Source organism: Alligator mississippiensis, chromosome 5, assembly GCF_030867095.1.
Source record: "Alligator mississippiensis isolate rAllMis1 chromosome 5, rAllMis1, whole genome shotgun sequence".
Classification (NCBI taxonomy): domain Eukaryota; kingdom Metazoa; phylum Chordata; order Crocodylia; family Alligatoridae; genus Alligator; species Alligator mississippiensis.
In genome coordinates, this window is record NC_081828.1 from 213,819,152 (window position 1) to 213,846,846 (window position 27,695).

At 45.4% G+C, this 27,695-nt stretch overlaps 1 protein-coding gene across 1 annotated transcript in view; it reads right to left on the minus strand.

Annotated features, from left to right (window-relative positions):
• Window positions 1-27,695, minus strand: part of OBSCN (obscurin, cytoskeletal calmodulin and titin-interacting RhoGEF) — a 247,659-nt gene that overhangs the window by 130,282 nt on the left and 89,682 nt on the right. The window contains exons 27-42 of the mRNA XM_059729369.1: window positions 27,199-27,468; window positions 25,908-26,174; window positions 23,453-23,719; window positions 22,353-22,619; window positions 20,273-20,542; window positions 18,898-19,164; window positions 17,476-17,742; window positions 9,616-9,882; window positions 7,723-7,986; window positions 6,942-7,208; window positions 6,271-6,534; window positions 4,769-5,035; window positions 3,419-3,685; window positions 2,557-2,820; window positions 1,536-1,802; window positions 312-575 (exon numbers count right to left, since the gene is read on the minus strand). Of these exons, the coding sequence (XP_059585352.1) occupies window positions 312-575; window positions 1,536-1,802; window positions 2,557-2,820; window positions 3,419-3,685; window positions 4,769-5,035; window positions 6,271-6,534; window positions 6,942-7,208; window positions 7,723-7,986; window positions 9,616-9,882; window positions 17,476-17,742; window positions 18,898-19,164; window positions 20,273-20,542; window positions 22,353-22,619; window positions 23,453-23,719; window positions 25,908-26,174; window positions 27,199-27,468 (4,266 nt within the window). The remainder of the gene's footprint in view (window positions 1-311; window positions 576-1,535; window positions 1,803-2,556; window positions 2,821-3,418; window positions 3,686-4,768; window positions 5,036-6,270; window positions 6,535-6,941; window positions 7,209-7,722; window positions 7,987-9,615; window positions 9,883-17,475; window positions 17,743-18,897; window positions 19,165-20,272; window positions 20,543-22,352; window positions 22,620-23,452; window positions 23,720-25,907; window positions 26,175-27,198; window positions 27,469-27,695) is intronic.

The following is a 27,695-nucleotide window of genomic DNA, read 5'->3' on the forward strand; positions in this document are numbered from 1 at the left end:
CTACGAGGCACTCGGATATTACAGCAACGAGGGCCCATAGCTATACAAATAGGAAGGACTTCAAGCGTAAAGAAGTATAGGCATGCATTAACAAGAGAGAAAATAGGGGGAACCTAGAGGATGTCGGTGTAATCACAGCACATAGGGATCCACTGAGATGGAGATCAGGCAGTAGGATGGGGATGCCCCATGGCATTACCATGGGGACTGATTATGGTGGGAACATGATAGGAATTAGGGGGACGTCAGTACTGAGGCGTCCAGAGGGGACGGTAGAACAAGCACACATCTAAACGTAGCATTTTTTTTACCGTGCACGGTCAAAGCGGCCGTTGTCTTCTTGTCTCCGCATACACAAGTATAATCGCCAGAGTCCTTCACCTCTAAATCATGGATCACTAGTTCGGCAGTGGCGCCTTCCTGCCTCATGGTATATTTGTCACCTGGTTTGAGCACCTTGTGTTTCTTTTTCCACTCCACTGCAGCAGCCTTGGTGAGCTCACAGTGCAAGGTGGCTGTGCCCCCTTCCGTGGCTTCCTCCTCCTTCATTTCCACTTTGAAATGTGCAGGCAGGGCTAAGGGGTGCAGAAGGAACAGAGGGCATGAGCATGGCAGCAACCTGGCCCAGAGGATGAGCATGCTACCTGGTTGCGGTGCATGAACCGCAAAGAGGGAGCAGACCGCATTCCAGGTGCAAACCCTCAGGGTGAGAACCACACAGCAATGTTTAGGGAGGGTTTGGGGAGAGACATAAGATGGGTCTCTCTCTCTTTTAACACGGTCCACAGTGACACAACTAGAGAGACAACCTGGTCATTCAGCTCCTGCAAAATGGTCTTCAGGACAATGAGTTTCTTTTAACACGGTGTTTGTACAGCACCTTACACAATGGGGAACCAAAGCCTGATTGGAGTTCCTTTATGTTACTGAAATACAAATACTGCATAAAAATAAGCCCACAAGTGAAATACTGCCTGGGACATTAATGTCATTCCTGTAGAGGACTTTTCCTTGACCCGTGTGTTCGTGTGCTATTGAGCAATCTTTCATTATTTCCCAAAGAAAATGTAATCCTCTGTTCAAAACTGGAATGGGGATAAGCACCTTCTATCACAAGACTGTTTTTTTATCCCAATAGCCCTCTTTTTGGACTATAATATCATTATCCCGTAGCTCCTGGTAAAATTAACGTTTCATTTTTAACATCTACTGCTGAACAAGAAAAACCAGAAGTTTTATGGTTGAAATGGAGCTGTATTTTCCAATCCTCAATGTAAGTTTCTGCTGTGAGGGCTGCCCAGCATGTGGCCTTATTCAGTGCATTTGGTTCCTCATTTCTATATCCACCAAAATTGTGCTTGAATCATCCACAGTGTTGAAGAAACTACGGAATAGAGATTATAATTCCTTATTTATACAGGTAGAGTAAATGACGGCAGGCTGAACTTGAGGCTGTACCTCAGCTGATGACACGGTCACGTTTCAAGAAACAGAAGGAAGAACATGATACCATTAACTGGGGAGATATGCTTTACCATTCACGGTCAAGGCAGCTCTGGTTTGCTGATCTCCATACATGCATGTATAGTTTCCGGCATCTGTCGGATCCAAATCATGAATCACCAGCTCGGCCACTGCGCCGTCCTGTGTGACGGTGAACTTTTCATTGGACCTGAGCACTTGGTCTCCCTTCTTCCACTCCACTGGAGCAGCAGGCTTGCTCAGCTCACAGCGCAGAGTGGCCGTCCCATTTTCGGTGGCTTCCAAGTTCTTCAATTCCTTCTTGAAACGCAGAGGGAGGGCTGAAGGTCATGGGATGGAGAGAGAGGGCTTTAAAATTCAGCTGGGTGGTTGCATGAGAACAGAGGGCTAATCTTATTCTCTGTGAACCCAGGTTACATGACACGGGATCTGAGATGCAAACAAAAGCAACGTCAGGGGTCCCAATTGGGGTGGGAGTTGCTATTTTCCCAATGCACCAAGTACAGCAATACTTGGTTAGTCTCAGTGCCAGACTAATGATGGTTTGAAAGGTTAGGACCAAGAGGCATTTCCAGACGTATACCAGCTAGAAAAACCTATGCTGAACTTTCCAAAAAGGAGGCCTGCTGCTGTAGCTTGTGCTGTGATTATGCCAGCACTTCACATGTACCCAGTATATTATATGGCATTGCAAGTTAAGATGTATGGCTTGCTTCCCTTTCTTGCCTCCCTTCCTCAGGCTATCATCATAAGCACACAAGTCTTGCTAGATCGTGTTTTTGACCCTCTACAAGAAAAATAAACAGCATCTCAGCAGTACGACCAAAGCAATGAAGCGGGGAGAGTACTCAAGCTGGTCTATGCACCTTCAGCAATGACTTAATTATTTGCTTCCAATTTTTATCCACGTTATGAAAATGGAGCAAAGAGAATGGCACGGTGTTATCATTTTAATCCCGCATTATGATATTTCAGGGATATAAATTGACAGCTGCCATAGAAATATATCCTTACAGATGATATCAAGAGCATCTACTTGTAAGCACGGATGAGCCCATAGGAAATCCCTATTACCATGAACTGTCAAGGATGCAGTGGTCTTCTGGTTTCCACATATGCACGTATAATCTCCAGAATCGTGTTCCTCCAGGTCGTGGATCGTCAGCTCAGCCGTGACATCCTTTTGTCTCATCTTATATTTGTCGCTAGACTTGAGTGCCTTTTGATCCTTCATCCACTCTACGGGAGTGGCTTTGCTGAGCTCACAGCGCAGAGTTGCTGTCCCGCTTTCTGTGGCTTCCTCGTTTCTGAGCTCTTTTGTGAACAGCGTGGGTAGAGCTGGGGGTTGCAACACGGACAGAGAAAACATCAAAACCCACAGACCCCAGATTTCGGGACACAGTAATGTAGAACGGAAAGGGCTGTCCCTCCCTCTGTGACTGCCCAGGCCAATATAATCCCTTCCATTAACCGAGCAAGCCCCTTCTTGAAACCTGTTGGGTTTTTTGTCCCCTCTACTCTTACTGAGAGGTTGTCCCAGGATCTTGCTTCTATGCGGGCCAATTCTAATTATCAGCCTAAACCCATGCATGGCCAGTTTTCCCCATTTGCTCTTTTGCCAGTATAGTCTTTTAGCTGAAACAGCTTTTCTGCCTCCATTATAATTCCCCTCCTGCTGTATTTATAAAGAGGGATCATGTCTCCTTTCAATATCATCAAAAGTATGTTGTATCGGGACTGCACCAATTTGGCCTTGAGAAGCATGGCTGACCCCCTTCACTGCAAGAAGGTAACGAGAAAGTCATCCCTATGCTTCATTAATTCAGATGATAAAGAAAGGAAATGAGCATAGGTGAAAAAAAAAATCGAAGGGGGATTTCTGATGGGTGGGAAGGTCTCTGAAATAATGCGGTCGTAACGTGGTGGTTTTGATTACCGTGGACTGTCAAGATAGCAGAGGTCTTCTGGTCTCCACACGCACAGGTATAATCTCCCGTATCCTCCACATGTAGATCACGGATGGTCAGTTCTGCCACGGCACCTTCCTGTCTCGGTCGATACTTGTCACTTGGTTTGAGTGTTTTGTGCCCTTTTTTCCACTCCACTGGGACAGCAGCTTTGCTCAGCTCACAGTGAAGAGTGGCTGTTGCACCTTCTGTGGCCTCCCTGTTTTTTAATCCTTCTTTGAAAAATGCAGGCAGGGCTGAGGGACACCAAGACGGACAGCGTGATTTAATAATCCAAAAAAATCAAAACTAACTGTTGTCCTCATTTCCCCTGGGGACTCCTACTGAGTCCTCAGTAAAGGGGCATCGACTTTCATTCGACCGTCTAAGTGCTCCACCGAAAACCAGAGAACTGCATAACCCAGCAAGAACGCAGAACGACATAGAAAAGAAAGGTCATCGAGCTGAGCGGAAAACCAACATTTTTCCTTGGAAATTTCAAATGAAAAAAAAAATCTTCATTTGAAAGGTTTTTATTTGACAAATGGGGGTTTTCCCCTGGGAATCTGCACACCCACGTGAAGGTCAACTGTGTTGCAATCTGACATTTCTAGACAAAATGAAGCAACAGTCTACGTCTAAATGAAGCAAAAAGTGCCATTTTGAAATGCCAATTTAAAATGAATGTTTTTTCCCCCCAAGCCATCCTACAAGGAAACAAAAAACATTCTCAGTTGAATTGACATTTTTTCTATTAAAAAAAAAAATGTTGGTTTCAATAAAACCACATTTTTTCAGCAGGAGTACTTTCCATATGAAAAGTTTGGACCGGTGGGAATACAGTGGCGGTGTCCTTTACATGACACTCAAGACAGAATCATCCCTTTGTCATGTATCTGGAGCAAAGGGATAAGAAGTGATACTTCTTAAGAATCGTTATTCCTTTAGACCCGATTGGAGAGCAGCGGTGCAACTTTTCAGTCCGTTGTGAAACCTAAATCATTGTAAGGCTTTGCACCTTGCTAAACTGATGCATGATGGTTTGAAAGGGATGGACGGAGAGGTGATACCATGAGTATAAACTCCACGAAAAAGCTTCCTGTGAAAAAGCAACCAGCTGCAAACAGAAAAGCAGCAGCTGTTCTGCACCCTGCACTATTTTTCTGATTCTTGTCTAGTCTCACTATTTTCACTCCTGCATAAAAGCAGACTCCAACCCTCATTAAGTTAAGGGCCACCTTTTAGTTGACCTCACTGAGCTGTGCATTGAGATCATACTGCAGGAAAGGACTCGGTCTGTCCAGGGAAGGGAACAACATCATTAATGTTAATTTTTTTACCGTGTACTGTTACAGATGCCATAGTCTGCTTGTCTCCACACACACAGATATAATTTCCAGCATCCGTCAGCTCGAGGTCTTGGATGATCAGCTCTGCAACAGCCCCTTCTTGCCTCATTTTGTACTTGTCTGTTGGTCTAAGGGCCTTGTGTCCCTTTTTCCACTCCACTTTTGCAGTAGCCTTGTTCAGTTCACAGCGCAGGGTGGCACTTTTACCCTCTGTAGCTTCTTCGTTTTTCAGTTCTTTGGTGAAAAGCGTTGGCAGGGCTAATGCAATATGGGCAGAAGGGGATCAAAACTGAGAACTTGGAAATCCTCTTTATCAAACCATCAACACATTTTAGCACTGGTCAATTCTGTCATAGAAGCCATGAAAAAGCCTTTAAACACTGGCATTAATAATATTGTAAAAAACCCTGATTATTTTAAAGGGTCTGAGTTTGCCCAATTATTTAGTGTCCTCATATTTTTCAGCTTTGTTTTATAGTATTTTGATATGTACTTATCTAGCTAGCTGATCAGATCGGGAATGATATATCCCAACGGTAACCCCTGAGAATGATTTGCGGCAGCAAATTTAGAGGTATAAAATAAGAGGCCACTTTTCAATGTAAGGCCCAAAGTGTTTCTTTTCCCATGCCAGGAGTAACACATTCCCTTTCAGAGGTCCGTAAAGTGGAGCAGCAAGAAAAACGGGCTGTTGGATTTTTGCAGAGGTAAAATATACATTTTGGAAGGGGTAAAAAAGGGTGCAAAAGGAGTGATGGAAACTACCACCGCACAGGAAAAACGACAGCATTTTTGTTAAGATGAAAAATGTTAATGAAAATGATGGGTTATTAACTGGGGTGGCACAAGCTGATCTTAATGAATGAGTCACCTGAGAAATATGGACTCAATATCCTCGGTAACTCAAAGGGAAATTATACTTCATTTTGCACTATTGCTAAGGGAAAACTTAAAAACAAGCAAGATTGCCGACTACGGTCCACATCCAGATTGGTCAATAAGGTGCTAAAATGAGCCGTGGGTCACTTTTTAAAATTAATCTACTTAAGTCAAGCCTGCGCTGTCTATCACAAAACCACCGAGCCTCCTCCATTTGGGCTTGGGACCTGGATTGAATCTTCGGCTCACGCTCCGAAATAATCCAGTTCAAACCACACACGTCCACTTGGACTGATCACTTAGGGCAAGGCCCCTGTTCTCCAGGTTTGCTGAACCCCACCGGAGGCACCCACAAGGCTGCTCCGGACTGGAGCGAATGCACTGGGAAACGAAACATTTAAGGGTCTGCACTCTTGATATTTATGCTTATGAATGGAGACGACAAGCAAAGAGGAGCTCTCTCATGAAGAGAAGAGAGGGAAAACAAGGAAAGGAAAGATCTTATATGATCTTATATATTTCTCATATGTTATATGAGAAAGCATAATTGGAAAGGGGGGCTGATTCTTGGGTGGGGGAGTTTTATCTGGGGTATGCTCTTTATTTCTCTTTACCATTCACTGTCAAAGTGGCTGAAGTCTTCTGGTCTCCGCACACGCAGGTGTAGTTGCCGGTGTCCGTCAACTCCAAATCCTGGATCACCAGCTCAGCAAAGGGACCCTCTTGCTTCATTTTGTATTTGTCCCCGGGTTTCAGAGCCTGATGCCCCTTTCTCCACTCCACGGGGGCAGACTTGCTCAGTTCGCAGTGCAAAGTGACTTCCTCGCCCTCTTTAGCCTCTGTGCTCCTCAGTTCTTCTTGGAAGAGGGTAGGCAAGGCTGAGGGACCAAATGGGCACAGAGACGGGATCAGAACCAGATTACAGTGAGCAGGACTATTTTGTGGGTTATTGGACCACAAGAGATAAAATTAGGTACGTGGACACTGCTGCAAGGATGGAGAAAGACTGCAGTGATATGGAGACTTATGCATTTAAAAAGGATAGCGGTGGGAGGACAGAGCTGGGCACCTAACTGGACCATGTCAAACCAATACAGCAAGAAGAAATATTGTATATCAAGGTGACTCGGTGTCATTGTACAGCTAAGGATACAAAGCTTTTCAGGCATGAGAGGGAACTTGCCCTCCAAGGAGAAGCAGTGTGTCATTATGAGCAGTGAGCACCCAACATCTGGAGTTTCATAGAGGAGATGAATATGAAACAAGTGGAGGTTATAAAGTTTACCGTTTACTGTTAAAGCAGCAGTTGTCTTCTGGCCGCCACAGACGCATGTGTAATTTCCAGCATCCTTTAAATCTAGATCTTGGATAATCAGCTCAGCAAAACGACCTTCTTGTCTCATTCGGTATTTGCCACTCGGTTTGAGCACCTTGTCATCCTTCGTCCACTCGACCGAGTCCACGGCCTTGGTCAACTCACACTGCAGAGTGGCTGTCCCGCTCTCCGTGGCCTCCTCGTTCTTCAGCTCTTTTTTGAAGCGTGCGGGGAGGGCTAGGGGACGCAGAATGAACAGGTATTGCATCAAAATGCCACACGCTCAAGGCAACAGTGGATCACCCAAAGGAAATTATCGAATTATAATGGACCTTTTAACCTGCCACAATGTGTGTAAGCCAAGCCTGCTTTAGCTGGAAAGACCAGGTCTAGAGCAGACTGTACTACGGGAGTCAAAGTCCCCAGAGCGACACAACTTGTGCGACAGACAACACACAAGGTCCTGGGAGCGAGCAGCACAAAACGTCTCAGCTCCAACACAAATGCAGCGAGACATACATGCACACGGGTGCCTTGTTCCTGCTAAAGGTTCCTTAGAGGATTGAAAAACATAACACGCACAACAGATACACAACGACTTTGACTGGGTGGTGGAGAAAGGAGCTGTAGGACAACGTGAAGAAAAGGACAAAGAAAAGGAAATGTCGAACGTAAAGAAAGAAACAGGCAAGGCTGAGGGAGAGGAGGGAAGGACGTTTAACAATCTCACGGTTTACTTCTGATGTTTTACCATTTACTGATAGGGCTGCTGTGGTTTTTTGGTCTCCAACTATACAGGTGTAATCTCCGGTATCCTTTAGGTCCAGATCACGGATCACCAGCTCAGCAGACGTGCCTTCTTGCTTCATGCGGTATTTGCCGCTTTGCCTGAGAGCCTTGGGCCCCTTCTTCCACTCCACGGCGGCAGACTTGCTCAGCTCGCAGCGCAGGGTGGCTGTGCCGCCTTCCGTGGCTTCCACGTTCTTCAGCTCCTCTTTGATGAGCGCAGGCAGGGCTGAGGGATGAAGCATGCAAAGGAAGGTTGCGTTAAACATGTTTAGACTGAGAACAAAAGCAGCTCCTGTGCAGTGGAGTTAGCAACCCATAATTCCCTTCCAGGCCTTGCAAGGAGTAGACAAGGAGAGCGGACGGCCAGTGAAAGAGGCACACGCAAGGGAAGTCTCAGATCAATGGAGGGGCTTTGTCTCCAGAGCAGATAAACTGGCATATTAATTGGCACATTACTTTTCTTTAAAAGAAACAAAAACAAACAGAAAAACCCAACTCTTTTCTCCAGGCTACTTTTTACGAGGGCTGTTCCTGTCTCTCTGGCTCCCATGTACCAACAGCCACACAAAAATCTGGTAAATCTATCTATCTATCTATCTATCTATCTATCTATCTATCTATCTATCTATCTATCTATCTATCTATCTATCTGTGTATGTATGTATGTATGTATGTATGTATATGTGTGTGTGTGTATCTATCTATCTATCTATCTATCTATCTGTGTATCTGTGTATGTATGTATGTCTGTCTGTCTGTCTGTCTGTCTGTCTGTCTATCTATCTATCTATCTATCTATCTATCTATCTATCTATCTGTGTATCTGTGTATCTGTGTATGTATGTATGTATATCTATCTATCTATCTATCTATCTATCTATCTATCTATCTATCTATCTGTGTATCTGTGTATCTGTGTATGTATGTATGTATGTATGTATGTATATGTGTGTGTGTGTATGTATGTATGTATGTATGTATCTACTTATTTAAATAAAACAGTTTGCAGCAAAGACCCTTCCAGCTAGACTTCCAGAGCACAGACAAATACCTTTTCCCAGAACAGAAGAAAGATTTTACTTGAAGAAATATTTCAAAGTCACTGAAAAATATTATACTGTCAACCAAAGGTCATTGGAGTGGTAGCCCTTAACAGGAGGGGAGTACTTGGAGGACAAGACAAAATGGTGCCTAGAGAGAAACATCCTTCCCCCCCAGCACCCCCAGCTCTAGCAGCACATCGGGGAGGCCCGGGGACCCTTGGGACCCTCAATCCCTCCCCCACCATGTGGTTGTGGGAATGAAGCTGTGGGAAGGCCCCAACCAGAGCCTTACTTATCTGAGATCAGAAGCTGAGGAGCTGTTAAAACAGAGGTTTTGGGATGTTAAGATGTCATCCAGGTATTTTGGATGTGCTGACTGGCTCCGGGCTCCAAGCCCCCTTCAATGTCTCCTCACCTAAGCCCTGAACCTCATCTGGCCCTCTAACCTCCCCGTCTCTTCCCTTGCCCTGCCCCTCACCGCCTTCCCTCCTCCCTTTCCCTTCCCTTCTCTTTCTATTTTGAGTCTCTTCGCCCAACTACCCATCTCCCAACCCCTAAAACCATCAGAGAACTCACCTGCTGTTTTCTGCCACCCCGCTGATCTCTGCTATAAATTATACCACGTATCCCTACCCTTCACCGGTGCTCTCCGTGCAAAATGTAATCTCCTTGAGGCAGGGACAATCTGCCACCATGCTAGCACTAGGGCAGCAAACTGAGGCCTGGTCGATTGGTCCCTGGGCCCTTCTGTAGAAAACACAATTAAAAAAAAACAACCCAGAAACTGGTTAAAACAAAAGCTTTGCCCCTACCACGGATTCGGACTTGAGCGGTCGTCTGCTGGTCTCCGGTATCGCAGGTGTACCGTCCTGCATCTTCAGATTTGGCATTGTGGATCACCAGCTCTGCCACCGAACCGTCTTGCTTCATCTCGTACTTGGCATTTGCCTGAAGGGCAGCTCCTGCCTTCTTCCACACCACTGGGGCATTGGGTTTAGTGAGCTCGCAGCGCAGAACCACCGTGCTCCCCTCTTCTGTTTCCGTGTTCTGCAGGTTTTGCTTAAAAAGGACGGGCAGGGCTAAAACACAAAACCAGAGGTGAGGCATGTGGCATGCTGTGCACCCCTCCACCACCATGCAACGATGCTGAGACACGGTCTTCCCCTGTCACTGCAAGTAAGAAAGGTGGCCGGTAGGTTTTACCCTACTGGTACTGGAGTTTTGACTGGACACGGTGATGCATGTACAGATTGCTTTCCCTTAAAGAAGAAATAGAGACATCCCACAGGGGCAACCCCAGATACAGAATGGCACTTTGCATATAAATTCAATGTCTTGCTGCTACACATTATAATAAAAAAAACACTGTTCAATTATAGCAGATGTCTCAAGCACTGAATAAAAATGTATGGCCCACTCTGTCAGCTTTGCCTACCAGTTATTGTCACCCGAGCAGTGGTCTTCTCTTCTCCAATGCTGCAGGTATGGGCTCCAGCATCTACAGATGTAGCATGGTGAATAACGAGCTCCACTACAGTACCATGCTGCTTTAACCCATACTTCTCACCGGCCTTTAGGACAACATCCCCCTTGGGAGTCCACGTGACCTAAGCCTGCAGGACAATCTGACCTGGCTACCTTCTTTAGTTTCCACATGCTCCAGTCCTTGACTGAAAGGAGCTGGCAGTGCTAAAATGCATAATTACAGATCATGAAGGTTCGAGACAACAGGGCTGCCCGGACATCATCTTTCCCATGTTAGCTTCATGCTGCACAAAACTTTTCAAGTCGGGTGTAGAGCCACAGACTCAAAGGATGGGCCAGCATGACTCAATCCTTCAAACGGACTCTAATGAGCCGTCTCCTGCTGTCAGCTTGGCACAGGTCGAAGTAAAAATAGACGCCGCGCATTTTTTTTTTAGAGCACCTTCAATAATGATAATAATACAAGTGTCATTGAACTGCTTTGAATGTGTAAGTACAAGTTTTCTGTCTTAAAAGCTCTGAAAGCAGTGCCAGTGGGCAGATTTACAGGGATGCCAGTTTTACTTTACTCCCTGGTCGAAAGGCAATAAAGGGGCTGTACAAATTCTGCAATGCAATGCAGGGGCTGTTTAAGGGCCCCCATCATAGAAGTGGGCTCCTTCAACTCCCCTCTGTGGCCCAGTGACAGGCGATAGCTATATGCAGGCCTGTTCCATGCAATGAGGCATTGGACCTATGGATCATGGGATGCATTTTGTGCCATTTTTGTCACGCAGTTAGTGGCCCTTTCTCTGGTAGTACACTTGGCAATTGTCAGTCTGGAGTGTGAGAATTTGGCCAACACTGCAGACAGGTGTTCAGACCTAGGTCATTGCCATAAGAAAGAGAGGGGCTGGAGGATGATCCAAGATGCAGCAAGCAGGTGTGTTTGGCAATATCATTTATTAGACCAACCGTATCGCTGGAAGATGTTAGACAAACTTTTGGACACCAAGCGCCCTTCCTCGGAGAGAAGGGGGGGAGAGTGAAAAAAAAGGAAGAGGATTTGGAAGTGAGTTGCTGTACACACGGAGAACACGAGGACAGGACAAACAACAAACAATAGCTGAAAGATGAGTTTCCCCTTGTAGAAAGCCAGAAGGCATCTTTTCATCAGACACAAAGGGATAGCAACACAGCAAACCCTGCAAAGCACACAGTGAGAGGAGAAAGATGAACATGGAGGATGGAGACGTCTAGCGAGGATTCCTACACGGTCACGATGAGAGACGGACTCGAGACGGGTTAGCGGGGAGTAGATGTCCTCCAAAGACGGTGAGTGTTTTTTGTGGAAGAGGAGACAGGAGGTAACTTCTGGCACGGAGGGGAGGGAGGACTTCTTTCAGATCCTGAACAGCAAAAAATGTTGTCGCGTGCTAGTTTCTCCTTTCACCCAGGTGTTCACCGCTGTCTTCTAGGACGAGATTCGGAGAAAGCAGCCCATCTACTGGTGCATCTTGCTTGTGTCACTTGGCTGAAGAACTACAGGTCCCTTCCTTTCTTCCCCTTCTACCTATGCCTTTAATGGGGCCTTGCCATGCTCTACCGCTTCCTCTTCCTGCAACCTCAGGAGGAAGGGAAAGAGCGCCAGCATTTATTATAAAGTGACTCCACATCACACACCTCTTCTGTATCTCTTGATCCACTGTGGGCGGTCCGAATCCATTTGCAGAAATCTGCCCCTTCTCACTCCCCCATCCACACCGTTTCCACGACAGGAGAAATGCCAAGCCCGTGGTGGCTGCCATAAAGCAGAAGACATCGTGTTTTGCTTTTTTCCTCTCTCACTGCAGGGAAGATCCAGTTCCTACTGGCGTCAGCACATGCCATTCAATTATCCTTACTGAAATTTGGATCAGGTCCCACGCACTGCAGAAAGGCACAGCAAATGAACTCAGCAGGGGCAGCGACCGCTGCAAATCCCATCATCCTGGCTTTTTTGTAAAGAAATCTTTCTTCTTTCTCAGGGCAGAACTTATTTCTAAATCGTGCTTCCTGCACGAGTCCGACAGCCATGGGTGATTAGCGGGCACGGAGAGTCAGGCTATGATCAAAGGCGTAAAAATGGGAAGGGAATATTCTTTTTTAGCTTGGAGGGGGGGAAAAAATATGGCCACGCCATCTGTGCAACCTTGACCATGCACAACAAATGCTTTACGTGTTGCAGTTTGTCACCCGTCTGCAGGTTGCCTGGTTGGGTTAGTAAGAACACTCCTCGCATTATCAGTGCAAAGGAGAGATTAAAGTGTTTCTCTATATCACATTGTTATTTGGACCTTTCTGCGTGAGGTGCCCCTGCAGCAACCCAAACCACCGCTCCAAGCTCACCCTTGACAGTAATAACCGCACTACTTTTAGCTCTTCCAGCCTTGCACGTATATCTGCCACTGTCTTTCTCTTCTGCCTTCTGAATCACAAGCTTGGCTTCAAATCCAGCCTGGCTGATCTTAAACTTAGAGGAGTTCCTAAGGGTCTTTCCGTTTTTGTACCATTTAACAGGGCTCTCCCATTTGGAGGTTTTGCATTGCAGAATTGCATCTTCTCCCTCCGTGACTTCTGTATCGGGAAGCTCCTTTGTGATGAGACAGGGCTTCTCTACAATCATATAAAATGGGTCTGAGATTTTCCAAAGGGATGGAGAGCAGCACATGTCTTATGCAGTATTCCCACCAAATACATGATTCAGTGTTCAGCAGTATCGGTGTCAGACAGCAATAGTTTCAGGGGATGAGGCATAAAGCTTTCTAGAGGGACTGACTGTTGCAAGGCAAGGCTCTGACAATGCTGGGTGCAGTCTTGCAAAATCTAAAGCCCACAAATCTTTGAAGAAGAATATGACCCAAGGAGAGGTCATTTCTGATATCGATGGTTTAATGTTGGCTAAGCAGAAGCATGAACTTCACTAGGCATGGAAATTTCCCACAATTCCCTTCAATATGAACATTATATTTTAAGAACCTTCTGGCTAAATCTTAAGCACCAGAGGAAAACCAATCCTACCTGAAGACCATTGCAATGCAAATTTGTCCAAAGTCTATCACCTGCTAACTCTTAACTTTTCAGCCCCTTTATTAAAAAGAGAGTGAAACAGAAAAGGTTTTTTGCCAGCATGACATCACAAGTTTGTGTCAGTATGTGGCAACTAAAAGCTGATTCATTTTTATTTGCATTTTTTTTTTTTGGTTTTCTGAGAAAATGCAGCCATTTCTGCACAAGTTTTACAAAACTGGACAAAGTTTTACCTTGTCAAAGTTTCATGTGATTCTGAGAAAAAAAATCACATGGGTTTAATATGATGCAGCATAAAGCCAACTGAGTACAGCAGATTTTTTTTTTGTTAGTCCAGGAGGTATATGCTCTGGATCCTCAATGCATGCCATTTAGGCAATACAGTCTTTCTGACTCCTCTTTCCCATTTCTCAACACTAACTTCCATTCCTAAAGAAATTCCTTTCACTACAAACTCGGTAGATTAACATTTTTCTCCCTTACTTTAATTGTCCTGGAAAAACTGGCAGGATTAAATGGCTGAAAACATCTATACTATGGCCCTACACATAATTAAAGGGGAATAAAAAGTACTTATTTATTGCACAGAACTGGTTTCCTAAGTGACTGGTCCTATCATTCTGCAATCCCAGTTCACAGAAAATTGACTGGGTTTCCCAGGGACAGACTGCATTCTGCAATTTCCTATTTAAGTTACACCAAATAAACTGAAAAAGAAAGTCTGCCCTGATCAGACAGACCCACGAATGGACATAAGCATCTGTATCACAGATCCTAATGGACAAGCCACATTACCATCCTTCTCCCTACATACCTAAACTAGCATCCAGTTCTTGCTTCTGCTCCATTTATCTTCTACTGCATAAAGTTGTGTGTGCTCTAATTACCTTTAACAACCAAATTGGCAGTTGTTTTCTTATCACCAGCTTCAAAGGTAATGACCCCCGAATCGTTCGGGGCCGGCTTTTTCAAGGTTAGCCAGTGATATCCACCAGGCTGAGATTGGATTTCATTGAGTTCATTGGTATGGAGTGGGGTTTTGCCCCAAAACCACTGGGCAGCGCTATAGTCTACAGGAGAGATTCTGCATTTGAACGCGGCAGATTCTCCTTCTACCACATGGATATCTTCCAGGTCTTCTATTATTAGCACTTTCTGGCCTGCAAGAAACATAGACACATAAATTGCTGGACTCCTTCATTTTCTAGGCACGTGCGCACATGCAGGCAAGAGGCATTTCCAATGGCGTGACCTCCAGCACGAACCCTTTGGAGAAAGAAATATCTCAGGACAGAAGATGTAAATGCAATTCCACTGTCGCTGGCCAAAGAATACGTTACCTTGAAGACAACGAATATTTACGGACAACACGCACCGAAACAGGATCGAGACAAACTCAAGGCACTTACGCACATACAACCGATTGGAAAAGACTACGGTACAATCTCCGGGTAAATGGTAACTCCGGCATTCATTTCCTCCTGCAAGAGAAGTTCACCAAAAGTAATAAGACCAGAATTTGCAATATAGCGCTGGGAGAAAGATTAGGCTCTCCAGATGCCCGCAAGATATCACTGAGTGGATGTTCCTACAGCCTCCATCTCTACCGCTCATGTTTTGCTAGACTGGCAGCAGTTGTCTTGTGTGGGATCACCGGTCAACTTGTAACTGCTCTGAAAGCACCCAAAGGACACACACATGAATGAATGGGGATTTCATTTGGGAACTACAGGAATAAAAGGACATACAAGAAGTAGGCCTGGAAATTAGTAGAAGAGCAAAACACAAAAGTGATACCTAGAGGCTAAGCTATTCCTCACCCTACTGCGTGTTACAGAATACATTTGGGAAACATTACTGAATTTAAAAAAAGAGAGAAAACACTACCATACTTTTCATGAACTACACTCGTATGTTTTCAGACGCTTATTTGAGCAAAATAACCATGCGTTTTCAAGTGCTAAAATCAAATATTTTCCAGGTCAGGAGAGTTGCCAGAAATCTTGCATGCTACAATAAGTAGTATGCAATAAGGCGGTGTCAGAAATCTTGTGCGCCACAATAACTCCCGTATTACCTCTTCTTCAAGACCCTGGGTTCCCCGTCCTCCAAGGCAATTTGTTGCTTCTGGGTAATTCATGGATTACCCACTGTACCGTTTATGTTGGCCAAAGTGGGAAGTGGTGGGCAGCGCAGGAATGAAGATCTTGCCCCTGCACATGTACTATTTTTATGGGATACCTCCGCTCAACCTCACTTCTATTAACTAAACCATTCCTCTCTTCTCTCCGTCGCCATCAATTCCTTATTAACGAGAGTTTCTTTGTCATGGTGCCTCATTAGTGCAGCAGGGAGGGGGTCATGAGGAACTGTATTGTACCATCAGTTTTCTCTCCTGTATTTTTACCTCTAACCCAGCTGTTTTGCCACCTCTCCCCTTGATGATGCCCTACCAGAATCTCTCTGCATGCCGTGCCAAATGGGTACTGCCTGGATCTGTGGTCCCCAAGCTAGGACCAAAAGCTGTAAGTGGTCCACACAGCCATCTGATGCTGCTCAAGGCTGCAGAAAATGTGGTTTTCCACAGATACCTTTTTTCTTCTTCTTTTTATTTTGTTAATGAAATGCAACATTCAGAAATATATATGGTATATATATCCACTGTGTATGAACTATGTACATGCCTGTCACAGACAGGAGATAATAAAGGGGAAAGGGGGAAAAAAAGGAGAAGGGAAGAGGGAAGGACAGAAGAAGAAAAGAGAATTGGGAGGACTAATATGATCTGCTCAGATCCCTTCTGACCCTACCAACCAACTATGAAACTATAATATTTCATTATGAAATATTCTAAGGACTCCTCCCAACCTACACTAACCTTTCCAGAGAGCCTCTCTCCATAGATCCCAGATGTGCCATCTCAGCATGTCACATTTAGACCCTTGGGGATATCCCACTCCTCCATTACAGTACTATCACCCTACATCTCACTAATAAGTCTCGTTGCAAGAATGCAATCAAGGAAGGATTCAGTGTAAAGTCTTTAGGGACATGCCCAGCTGAAACTCCACCTCAGCACGGAGGTGCATGTTTCTTCAAGGGAGACTGAGGGAGCAAAAGAAGATGCGGCTCACACATTATTACTTGCTCAGCATTATTGTATGAGGGTCAGTGCAGGTTGGGGATGGCTGACTTGGATTAAATTTTTTCCTTCCTTTTTGGTGTCCTTGTGATAAGGTATTTAGCAGAATTTGCAGACAAAGGTCTACAGATCTTGCCTGAGCCAGGCACAGTACTTCCTGCCACCTTGTCTCCTTTATGTAGAGTGACTGTAATTATTTTAGGGAAATCTAGGACCAAGGGTGCACATGCATGTGTGCAAGCATGTGCACATGCACACACACATGTACGCACGTGTGCTGGGGCAGTGCGTGGCAGCAGGCAGGGCCAGAGCCGGTGTTGGGAGTGCAGTGCCTTTCTCACCGGAGCTGGGGTTCAGGCCGGGGCCGGGGTGCTGTGCGGGCTCTGACTCCTGGCTCTGGCTCCAGCCCCATCCCAGCACCTGCAGCTGCATCCTGGCCGTGTGCCCCTGGGCCAAATGGGAGCAAGTAGTCATGACCTCGCACTCTTTGCCCAGTTAGGGCCAGGTATGGGTGAGCTGGGCTGGGCTGGGCTCTCCACGTGGGGGCTGCAATGCAATGGGCTAGCACAGGGATGGAGCCGTGAGCCAGTGCAGGGCAGACACAGCCCACACAGTGCCCCCAGCCCAGCCTCTCTCTCCACCCTGCCACTCCCAGGAGCTGAGCCAGGCAAGACAACGTGGCACACACACATGTCCACACCCCAACCCCACAGCTCCCAAATTCCTGCTATTCCAGGACCTTGGCTTAAAATTTTCTCCAACAGCCGGGATGCTTAGCCAAACTATAACATCTGGGACCGTCCCAGCCAATCCAAGACATATGGTCACTCTACCTATTAGGAGCCTCAACTAAAAGTCAGGCACCCGGAACCAAGTTGAAGCACCCAAAACCTCCAGTGCACCCATTTCAGTGATGAGTAAACTGAGCTCAGTGTTACACACCTCCTGCACGTGATTGTTCGACGGAGGCCTCGTCGAAGGCTCTGGCCACACTTACCTTGCACGGCCAGCTTGGCTCTGGACTGGACGTCACCGATGTCGCAGGTGTAGGTGTCACTGTCGCTTTTCTCAAGGTCGTTCACGGTGAGCTGGAGGAGCTCCTCTTTTTGGCTGATCTTGTATTTTTTGCTGGCCTTGAGCTCTGCTGTCCCTTTTTTCCAGGTCACCGTGGGGGCGGTTTTCTTCGTCTGGCACGTGAAAACAGCTGCGCCTTTTTCTTCAGCTCGCAGGTCTGAAAGCTCCGTGACAAAAAAGTTGGGTTTATCTGAGGAGAATGAAAAAAAAGTAGAAAAAGTCAGCAGGACCTGAGGAAGCGGGAGGAAGCCCCGTCATGAGGAAAGAGGGAAATCCTGGGATCTAGTCCCAGCTGAGGGACTATTCGTGCTTTTTTTGCATTGGATACAGCGCTCACAAACAATGAGGGAGAGTGCTTCAAAGCGGGCCGTTCGATGAAAATGGTCAATATGAGCTGCGAGAAAAATCTGAAGGATAGGATCGGTTATGGCAGGAAGCAGAGAAGAAGTGGAGCATGAAAGGTTTGGGATCACTCCCCTGGTTTCTCGTTCTCGGGGCCCTCAGAAAGCAGGGCAAGGGGAATCACCGCCAAACTGCATGCACCGGAAACTGGCTTTGTAAAAACACAGGTCCTCCAGAAACCGGGGCTGACGGCACCTTTACAAACCCCAAAGGGGCTGTTAATCATCCAAAACTCACTGATGGCTTGGCTCTAAGTTAGACCCGCAATAGCAACGGTGTTTCCCAGGACATCCTGGGTAACTACTACTACTAATGGCCCTTCTTTGTGGGGAAAGGTACATCCATGCCCTCCTATTTTGTCAGCCACAGACCCTTTAGTTCAAGAGACATCTTCTATTAGATATCTGCCCACCGCCCAACACAACAGGCTCCAACCAGGTTGGGACTTTGGTGCTATGGCAATATGAATATTGCATTATAACCATAAAAATAAAGGTGGACAAATGTATTTGTTTCACTCAAGGGACAGGGCCAATGCGACTAGGATTTTTTTCCCTTTGATCGTATTGAGACAGTTTTTGCTAAGGAGATGCTCCACTCCTAATGTCCGCAAGAGAGCCAGGGTGCCCACGGGGATAGAGTCGAGCGCTCCCGCATGTGTTGCAACCACTGGACTGCTCTTTGGAGAATGCAACAGTATGTTTGAATGCTTTTCATTTTTCCATTTTTGAGTTTCGCTGGCTACATTTTTAGCATTTGTATTGCTCGTCAGTCATGCCGCCTTCAAATGCAAACCCTTCTTTCTCAGAAATTACCATTCTAATGCAATGAAAGTTTTTTTTTTAAATCATTACAAATTATAAAAAATAAAAAGCCATTTCTCAGAAAACCAAAGGAATGAAAAAGTCTTCAAAAAACACGGACTTTTTGTGCTTCTACTGACCTTCCACCGTGAGCAGCGCTTTCGTTTTAGAGTCGTCCATCTCACACGAGTACTCCCCCGCGTCCTTCATGGTGACGTCGTGGATGATCAATATGGACCGTGACCCATCCTGATGCAGGTCATATTTCTGGCTTTTCCGGATAGCTTTGCCATCCTTGAACCATTTCATGTTTCCATTGGGTCTGGAAAATTCACAGCTCAGGCTGACATCTTGGCCTGTAGATGATTTCTTATCCTCCAGCTCCTTTAAAATCTCAGGTGTTTTTTCTGAGCAGGGGGCAAAGTTATAGTTAAAAATCTGTGAATAGAATCATTTTAATTTCTTCGGGGGGGAGAGGCTTCCAAAACCTCTAATATTCATATCACCTAATGATAGATTTCATAGACATTCAGGCTGGAAGGGACCTCGAAAGATCATCGAGTCCAGCCCCCTGCCCCAGAGGCAGAAAGTCAGCTAGGGTCAGAGGATCCCAGCAAGATAAGTGTCCAAATTATTAATTAATAATAACCCCTTAATATAATTACAATCACTTAATAGGTTGCAGATTTACTTTCAACTGCAAGGATCCGGGGGTGGGGGGTGTTAGCTAGTGTTCATGTTCAGTGGGCACTAACTATGTGAGAGCTAGTAGTAAACTGAAATTAGGAGTTGTCACTAAAGAATATATTACGTGGCCACAGCTTTGCAGCCACAATTAATTGCAGATGCTGATATTCATAGGATCAGAGAAAATGAGGGTTGGGAGGGATGTCAAGAGGTCACATCTAGTCCAAAGCAGGACCAGCCCCAACTACATCATCCCAGCCAAGGCTTTGTCTACCCAGGTCTTAAAAACCTCCAAGGATGGAGAGTCCAAAGCCTGAACCAATAGCCTGTCCCAGTATTTTACTACCCTCCTAGTCAGAAAGTTTTTCCTAATATCCAACCTCAACTTTCCTTCCTGCAGCTTGAGCACATTGCTCCTTGTCCTGTCATCTGCCCCCACTGAGAACAGTCCAGCTCCATCCTCTTTGCAACCCCCTGCAGGGAGGTGAAGGCTGCTATTCAATCCCCTATCGCTCTTCTCTTCTGCAGACTAAATAAGGTCCGATCCCTCAGCTTCTCCTCATAAACAGCATTTGCACCTGTAATTATTTGTATTTATGCGTCCAGGCCCATAATGAACAGAGATGGGCTTACTTTAAGCATGCTCTAGCAACTGTTTGCCAACAGTTGTAGATAAGTATAAACTGCTCAAATATTTCCCGTCCCCCACTTTGTTCCTGTCAAAGTGAACGGGGCAATGCAGTGAGACCAGGATTCTGTCCTAAAATTTTACTAAGGCACCTTATGCTAAAAAACAATCCAGTCCTAAAACCTCTCTGTACTCCTTACCTTTCACAATCAGCAAGGCCTTGGAGATTAAGTTACGAGCCGTGAAGACCACTTCTCCAGCATCAGTTGCAACCACTTTTTTGATGTTGAGGTTGTATTTTCGACCCTTGCTAGGGGTCCTAAACCTTCCCCCGCTTTCTACTTTAGTCCCGTTCAATGTCCACTGGAATTCACCAATGCTTTCATGGGACAAAATGCATTCAAAACTACACTCCTCTCCTTCTAGGACTTCAGTGTTCTTCAGGCGTTTAGTGATACCGATATTCAGCTCTGAAAGACAAACAGGTGGTTGCTACAATGACTTAAGAGGAGGGAAAAATGGTATTGTACATCAGCAAGAGCCCTGACTATACAGAAGGGCTTTTCAAATCACTGTAAAGGGTTGTCTTGCATGCTAGGTGGTCAGGTGTTTATATTTGAGGATTTGGAGATGATATGAACCAGAAAAGCACTGAATTCTTCACTTGTCTATTTGCCATTGCTAACAAGATACCCCTTATATGCCAAGTGTGGCACCTTCTTCCACGTAGGTGTGGAAAAAGGGACTTGGACTCTTGCATTGCACCGATCCTGCTCAGGATAGCAAGCCTGCCCGTGGAGTGGAGTCAGCGTGGCCGGCGGCCGGAAAGGAAGAGAGCTGTCAGTCAGGGGAAGCCTTCTGGCTAGTTAAAAGTTTCCTCTCATACTGACTCTGCAAATTAGGACTTTATGGGTTGCTTTCCACTTTGCAACTTGCGGTCCTCCTGTTTATGATAGAGATAGATTTAGATTCATCCCATTAGGTTTAGCAACCTAAAAACCCCGGCAGCTCCTTCTGTCTAACAGCAGTTACAAGGACTGAAGACCAGATTGCATGGCTGCTTTTGGTTCCCCTGATGGAGTCTAGGAGCCGGTTTCTATTGCTTCTGTCTGGTGCAAATGTAGACTTGGGTGCCTACGTGGGAGTCTATTCCCCCCTGCTTGAGCCCTTGAAAAACTACTAATACAGGATGTAGGCAGGCCCTCTTGCTCCTTGCTGGGTTTTGTGCCCCAGTCTTAAGGGTCAGATGATGGCATGTTACAAAAGGAGATGTTTTAATGGCTTTCCAGGGACTTCAGCAGGGTAGAAAATAATGGCACTTAGGTGCCTATGTCCACTGTGATGCCCCAAAAGTGCAATAGACTCTGGCCCCACATGAAAAACTGAAATGTGAAACTTCATATTTTCTTCTTTAAATAACCCCATACCCCTGACCTCTTACTCCATAGATTTCATAGACATTAGGGCTGGAAGGGATCTCATGAGATCGTCAGGTCCAGCCCCTGGCCCAAAAGCAGGAAGTCAGCTGGGGTCAGATCACCCCAGCAAGATAAGCATCCAGGCATTTCTTAAAGGTATCCAGAGTAGGTGCTTGCGCCACTGGATTCAAAACCTCTTCTTAACTTTTTCAAGTAAAAAAGTTATTTGTTATGTTAGCCTTGTATTTTTATTAAATACAGAGGGTTTGGAAGGACTTGATCCATAGTTGAGTCCACTTATTAGCTAACCTTTGCATTTGTATACATCAGTTTGCATCTCTGCTACATAGGCATCCTCATAAACTAATGCTGAATACTTAAGGAAAGCCTTGCTTGATTTACACAATGTAAAGTGCATTTTATGGACACGATTAAGGTTCCTGATAAGTCCCTACACTGACTACCTTTAAATTATTATGAGTTGCCAACAATTCTGGTACGCGGCTAACTTTCAGAGACCATGGATTTTTCCCTGTACATAGAATACAGAATAAGTCTGTTCAGCTCTCACTATGCCATTTAGTGATTATCTATCTATCTATCTGTCTATCTATCTAATATATATATATGTGTGTGTGTATATATATATATTTTAATATATCTATCTATCTATAGATAGATAGATAGACAGATAGATATATTAAAATACACACACACACACACACACACACATATATATATATATATATATATATATACACATTATATGTGATTATTGATATGTGACTCAAGGAATAATTGCATGCAACACCAAGCTGTTGTCCCACATCAGAAGAACAACGCCGTCTTTAGTGCTACCTACCCTGAACGCTGACTTTTGACTTGGCAACATCGGTACCAATATCGCACGTGTATATACCAGCATCGTCTTTGGTCACATCACGGATAACAAGGCACAGGGTCTTCCCAGCTTGCATTGGCTCATACTTGTCACCACGGCTGATCTCCACGTTGTCCTTCTTCCAGATGGGTTTGACCTTTAGTTTGGAGACCTCGCATTCCAGTTTGAGTACACCACGCTCCTCAACAACAGCGTCATCCAAGGATTTCATGAAGACGGCCAGCTTCTCTAAGGGTCGTTAAAGACAAATTCAGAGTGAGTACCCTTCCATGGGGCTGCATAAAACAAAACCTCATCAACATTATTAAGAGGCAAAGGTTGAAATGTTTTGGGCATGGGTTTGGAAAAGAAGGAGACTGCCTGTCTTTCAAGGCTGTGGGAAAGGAATGAGGAGGATGAGGGAAAGACTCAGAAAGGACGCAGAAGAGTAGATGAAACCACTAATCTACTGGACAAGATTTGCAATGAATAGACAAATGTGGAGATGCCTGGTTTAGCATCAACCCCAAAAATGAAGACATGTGAGGATGAACTTTCTGCAGGTTGCAGCTGTTGAAAGAGGGTTTGCTTGAGCCATCATCATGCTCACCGAAGCCAGGAGGATGCAAATATCCAGCCTAAGGCACTCCCATACTTTGTCATGGGAATTTATTTCAGAGGAAAAGAGACAAACACACGTAACAGCTCCTTGGTGGAAGGACAGAGGAAGTGAGAGGGGCAGCTCTGCATCTTCACGAGCAGGAGTTATCTGCAGGGCGTCTTAGCACCCTGTCTCATGCATGCAGCTTTGAGGCTACTCCATCTCATTTGGTCTGTGCAGCTGTCTAGCACTAGGTCTTGAACTGCATGACAGGGAAAAATCTGGCAGGATATCCAAACAAACAGACCAAATTTATGGAAGTGATAAAACCCTCCTTTCTGAATGATGCAGACTTTGAGTGGACAAGATTTATAGGAAGCAATGCTGCACTGGAAGGATGGGGGCAGGGAGAGTGAATAGCTCTTCTCTAGCTCATATATATGCTCCTAAATGATTTTGCAGGGTTGTGGCCATGACGCACCTATCACCTTCAGCTGAGCGCTCTCCGAGATCTTCTCAGATTTGATGGTCACTGTTCCCGCGTCCTCCGGTTTCACCTGCTTCATCGTCAGCATGTGGCACCTTCCGATCTGCTTGATTTCATTGTAATTGCTGCTGTAGAGGAGGGTTTCATTGAGGAACCATTCCACGTCCTCATCGTCATGAGACAGCTCGCAGGAGAAGCTGACGCAGTCCTCCTCCTCCACCTCCACGTCCTGCAGGTGTTGAATTATTTCCACCATCCGAGCTGCAAGAAGCAAAAGGCACATGCTCATCGTCATCGCGAACCATTCACAGATTGCACAGAGATTAAGGCATACATTAAACCTGGCATGTCAAATTTATAGCCGAACAACTGGATCCACCCTGCAGAGTTACTCCCTCTGGCCTGCTGGGCTACTGGTAGGCCAGGGAATTTGCGTGTGGCTAGCAGTGAGCAAGAGCTGCAGCACAATCTGTGGCCCCAGTAGCTATAGCATGAACAAGGGCTGTGCAACCCACCCCTGCTCACTCCAGGGCTGCCCGCCCCACTATCACTCACCCCCCTTGATGCTGCTTGCTCCACTGCTGCCGCGGTGGCTGTGCTAGTCACAACCATGCTGCCTCTGCTACCAGCATCACCACTACGGTCTGCAAAGAGCCAAACTGACCGGATCTGTCCTGGGGCTCCAATTTAAGTTGATACCTTAATGAAGGGTTAGACCTTCATTAGATAAAAGACAGAAACAGCCATAAGAGCAGGGCCCAAATTCCCCTCCGACCAGCTGAGCAGCACCACGGCTGCATCAGGGAGTCAGGCTCCCTCTTGCTTACTCTCCCCCAAGCCCCATGACTCTTGCATTACTTTTGACCCAACAGCCTGGCTTCAACAGGAGCAGTAGCGTCATTCCCTAGCCTGAGGGTGAGGGCAGTCTCTCAGGAGGTGGGAGATGAACATTTGAACCCCCTCAGGCAGAAGAGGACCTAGAAGCCACGTCTCCTATTTTGGGGGAAATGGTCTAACAGGGAAGCTGCAGTGGAAAAGGGAAGCAGCTCCATGCCACTTAGGAAGGTAGGTGCTCTGGACCCTAAATTAGTAGTAATGACTAGCACACACTTAATTCGGGGATTAATTCAGAGAATTAATCCCCATGGGAGGGCTGGGCTTTGTGCTTAGCATTTGCCAGTAGCTAGTTTTAGGCAGTTCCCCACTCCGTGCCAAGGTGCTCCGAATTACCCTTCAGAGTTGCCTATTCTCTCAATCAGATCCTAGGCTCCCTCTTTTTGCATCACCCTCCCCACCTCGGGCAAGGTGCCTGATTTTTAAGCGTGCTGAAATCAAAATTGGAGGCACCTACGAGGTCAATCTGAATCTGGCCCAAAGTGACTTGCACTAGGTCACGGAGGAAGTCTGTGGCATATAAATGGGAACTGAACCCCTTTGATGTGGAGTCACACGCCAGTGGCATAGCCATAAAACCATCTTCCTTGAAGCCAGGATAGTTCTGCAAAGTTGAGGGTATGGCACGTTTTACTCTTAAATTGTCAGAAGTCAGTAACATCCCAGTATTATAAAAGGCTGCTCAAAGATGTATTTAAAATCAGTCCAGGGCCTATATTATTAATCTGGAGACTTAGGGCAAGATTTGATAATAGACTTCATTTACAAAACAGGTTTGTTATAAAGAAGATGGCAATCAGGTGCCACAGAAGACAGGACAAGAAGTGATGGCTTTAAATAATGTCAAGGGAGGATTAGATTGGATATTAAAAAGAGCTTTTCAACTCTGAGGGTAGTTCAGCACTAGGACAAATTACCTAGAGAGACTGGAAGCTCTGTCATTCAACATTTTTAAGCATGGGTTAGGCAAACACTTGTCTAGGATGATTTGGACAGGGATGTTCCTGGACTGAGCTACAAACTAGAGGACAAGGAATTACCTTACTCGGTATCCTCCAGATGGAGGAGGATGGATGATACAGGATAGCAAAAGCACAAATAATGGACATATGGAAAATATAAACAGATGCTGCCATGTTTTACAGGGATCAAATCCAGCCAGCACCAAGAAGCAGAGCCTGTAGTGCTTTAACTACATTAAAATATTGTTAGTTATGTGTACCTGACTGGTCTAGTTTTAAGGGGTGAGCCACTGAAAAGGGTCATGATACATTGCCATAACCCAGGCTATCGTATAAGCACTGCACCTACATGTGATATATTTGGTGTATGGCCGAGAACTAGGTTTTGACTGCCTGGACTGCTAGTACAGTTCCTACCACAGACATTATCTTCCACTTACAAAATAGCATTTTGCCCAAATTATATTGAACTTGTTAAGGAAAACTGGTAGAAACTAAGGATGTCTCTGCAAAGCCTAAGGGACACATCAAGCCAAGATACCTTGTGGCCCAATAAGAAAATACCCCACCTCCCACCCTGCTCCAAGTCATACCTTCCACGGTCAGCGTGGCTTCGGTCACTGCGTTTCCGGGTTTGCACGTGTACACGCCGGCATCTTCAGGCCTCACTTTGACAATTTTGAGTTCTGCCGAGTGCTTTTCCCGGGTGATCTTGTACTTGTCAGAGGGTTCAATGGGGATGTAATCCTTTAACCACTCTATTATCTTCGGAGAAGGCTTGAAGTCACAGGACAGGATGACGGACCGGCGCTCCAAGACAGTCTTGTCTTCCAGCTTCCGGGTGATCTGCACGTTGAGTTCTGCAAAAGAGGGTTGCGAAAGCGGAAGGGTAAGTGAAGCCTGAAGATGAGACGTGTTTTCATCTGGTAATATAAAACAGATCTCATCGAAGTTAATAGATTTTTGGATGAACTCTTTGGACTTCAAGACTTCCTACTGAACCTTTCGATTCAAGAAATGGGACTGGAAGCCTACAAGAACAAGCGCTCCTGGGACATTTCAGCTGTTTTTTGTGTCCTATAATGACTAAAATAAGTAATCTGGAAGAGCCTCCACTTTAGTGCATCTGTATTTCTGATCCAGAATAAAAGCAGGAAATGGAGATGTGCACAAAAAGTGTGACAGCTGACCCTGAGTTACAATTACATCCCTTCTTTTATTTCTTTGTGCATTTAAATTGGAAATTATTCTTAACTTGATATACAAATATTTTTTTTTAAGTTCAGACTCATGGACGATCTCAGTTTCCCATTACCTGAATCGCGTTATGTACTGCAAATATATGGGATCTAACTGCGATTGTACTAGTATTAGAGTCATGGATTTTTAAAGCCAAAACCCAGTGTTTTTGGCTTCAAAAATCCATGACTCTAACACTAGTGATCATTTAATCTAAATGTGATCATTTAACCTGACCTCCTGCCAAACGCAAGCCACATATCTCTGCTCTGTCATTCTTGTATTCAGTCCAGTAATTGTGGCTGAACTAACACACCACTTTGAGACTTGCCGGAGCGCTGTAGCTGTGATGGTCAAAGATATGTCAAGAGGCAAGGGGTTTTATTTTATATCTTTTATTGAGGAAGAGCTGCTGGACAAGCTTTCGGGCACCTGGTCAATAAAAGATATCACAGAAAGGCCTTGCCTGTTTTTAAAATGGCATTTAAATGGGTAGTTAAAATGGCAGTTTAAGGGGTCCAACTGATGGAAACCGTGCATATGCACATTTGGAAGCTAAGCTGAACATTTATTTTTCAATAGAACGAAAAAAGGTTGCAAATGCAGCTATGGCATGATTCAATTAATTCCTGATCACAAGCCCACCTCTTACAAGCAGGTTAGCCGTGGATTTTGATTTGCCAACTGCAAACTGAACGGTGCCCGTCATGTCGGCACTGGTCTTCCACAGAATCAGCCGATGGACGGTGCCTTCTTGCTCAATGGTGATATTTCTGCCAGCCTGCAAGACTTGCTTATCCAGCAACCATTTGGCAGATTTCACAGCTGGGATGGAGATCTCACACTCAAACCTGGCTTCCCACGGCTCTGTCACGTCCACATCGGTCAGCTCCCTTACAATATTGATGGATTGCTCTGGTGTGAGGGATGAAAAGCAAGAAAAGGGACATATTAAAGCATGGATTTAGGAAATGACTGTTTCGTGCTCATTGGTCTCATTAGTGTCTACTGCCTAATCAATACATTTAAGACTATTAGTGCTGTAAGCTTTAAACCATCCTATGGAGAGATGTAAACATCATTCTTTTTTTGTGTATAGGAAAACATGTTACTAGGACTGATCAAACTGGGAATCTTGGACA